The 1,229-nt window shown below is 47.7% G+C and overlaps 1 protein-coding gene across 1 annotated transcript; it reads left to right on the forward strand.

The window, feature by feature from the left end:
• Positions 1-441: 441 nt before the first annotated feature.
• PGRI_096210 (uncharacterized protein) lies at positions 442-906 on the forward strand (the record flags this gene model as incomplete). Its single annotated transcript, XM_040797334.1, has 1 exon — positions 442-906. One exon carries the CDS (start codon positions 442-444, stop codon positions 904-906), a length of 465 nt encoding a protein of 154 aa, XP_040643650.1.
• Between the last annotated feature and the right edge of the window lie 323 nt (positions 907-1,229).

The following is a 1,229-nucleotide window of genomic DNA, read 5'->3' on the forward strand; positions in this document are numbered from 1 at the left end:
GGGGCATCATTTATGTGGCGGTCAGCGATAGCCTATCCTTTGCTTGGGTTGGCTGGCTTACCCTCGGTCTATCTCACGCCCATCAATAACTGACACATGAACTCACGCCATCATATTGAAATAATCAAATAATGGGTGCATTCCGATCTTAGCATTTTTGTTTATGAGGACAATTTTACAAAGCTGGCCAACAACGCCGCCACTAATTGCCACCCCTCAATTCTGGTCAAGTAGCCCACCGTTTTCACAACAGTATTTATTCGGGCTAAAACAATGGAAGTCTTTTCAAGTTTCTCAACCGGCCCCGAAAGAAGGCTTTACATGATGGTTAAACATTTCTCAATTAGTTGGCGCCAAGCAATGACTCTCCATATCCTGGATCTCCAGCAATTGAGTGCTTGTCGGAATTTTTACAGTATAAGATTATCACCGCCGCCAAAAATGACAGCCACCTTCCCACATCAAAGTAAAGATCAGCAGAGCGCTATGGAGGAAATTGTCGATATAGTTCGACAGATCGGCCGACAACAGGGAGAAAATGTGTATTTCCGAACCTGCTACGCCCTTTTCAAACACCTCCAGGACAAGGCCGAGCAAGCGTCCGAGGACCTACTTCACCTACACCAATCCGGCGCTTTTGGTTTCTCCGATGACGAATTCTACCTCGTCTACCAGGTCGCACAAGAGCTTCAAGTCTCGGTGCACGACCTGGCTGACCAGGCACTCAAGGCGCAGTTAGCCTGTGAAGAGTTTTGCGAGTTGGACCCCAGCTATTCGGCCCGTGAGGCTTTCAAATTTACCGATACGGTACAAACAGCCGGGAAGTCTGAAGCTGATGCATCCCAGGGTGTTTGTGATAGCCCCCGGTCGATGCAGTTTATAATGCTACCAGTGAATGACCTCTAAAAGAATCCCATGGATGACGGCATGATCATTTCGAAAAACATTGTCTCAATAGTGCGCCACGGTAACTCCCACAATAGAACAATACCACGGAACATTTGATCTGGAAAAGGCTCAAGCTCGGAAGCCGTCAGAATCATACAAGTTCATAATATTAGCCGATTGGCTTCTTTTGATATGATGTCCTAAACCTGTACAGTAACAATAGATGGCGACTGGGGACATGTGTTCCAGTGGGGGTTCTCGACCAGGAAGGTTATCTCAGTCAGTACCAACAGCGCCTCACTCGTCTCTCACTCGTCACTGATGGGACCTGCCCGGAAACG

Source organism: Penicillium griseofulvum, assembly GCF_001561935.1.
Source record: "Penicillium griseofulvum strain PG3 chromosome Unknown contig_53, whole genome shotgun sequence".
NCBI lineage: Eukaryota > Fungi > Ascomycota > Eurotiomycetes > Eurotiales > Aspergillaceae > Penicillium > Penicillium griseofulvum.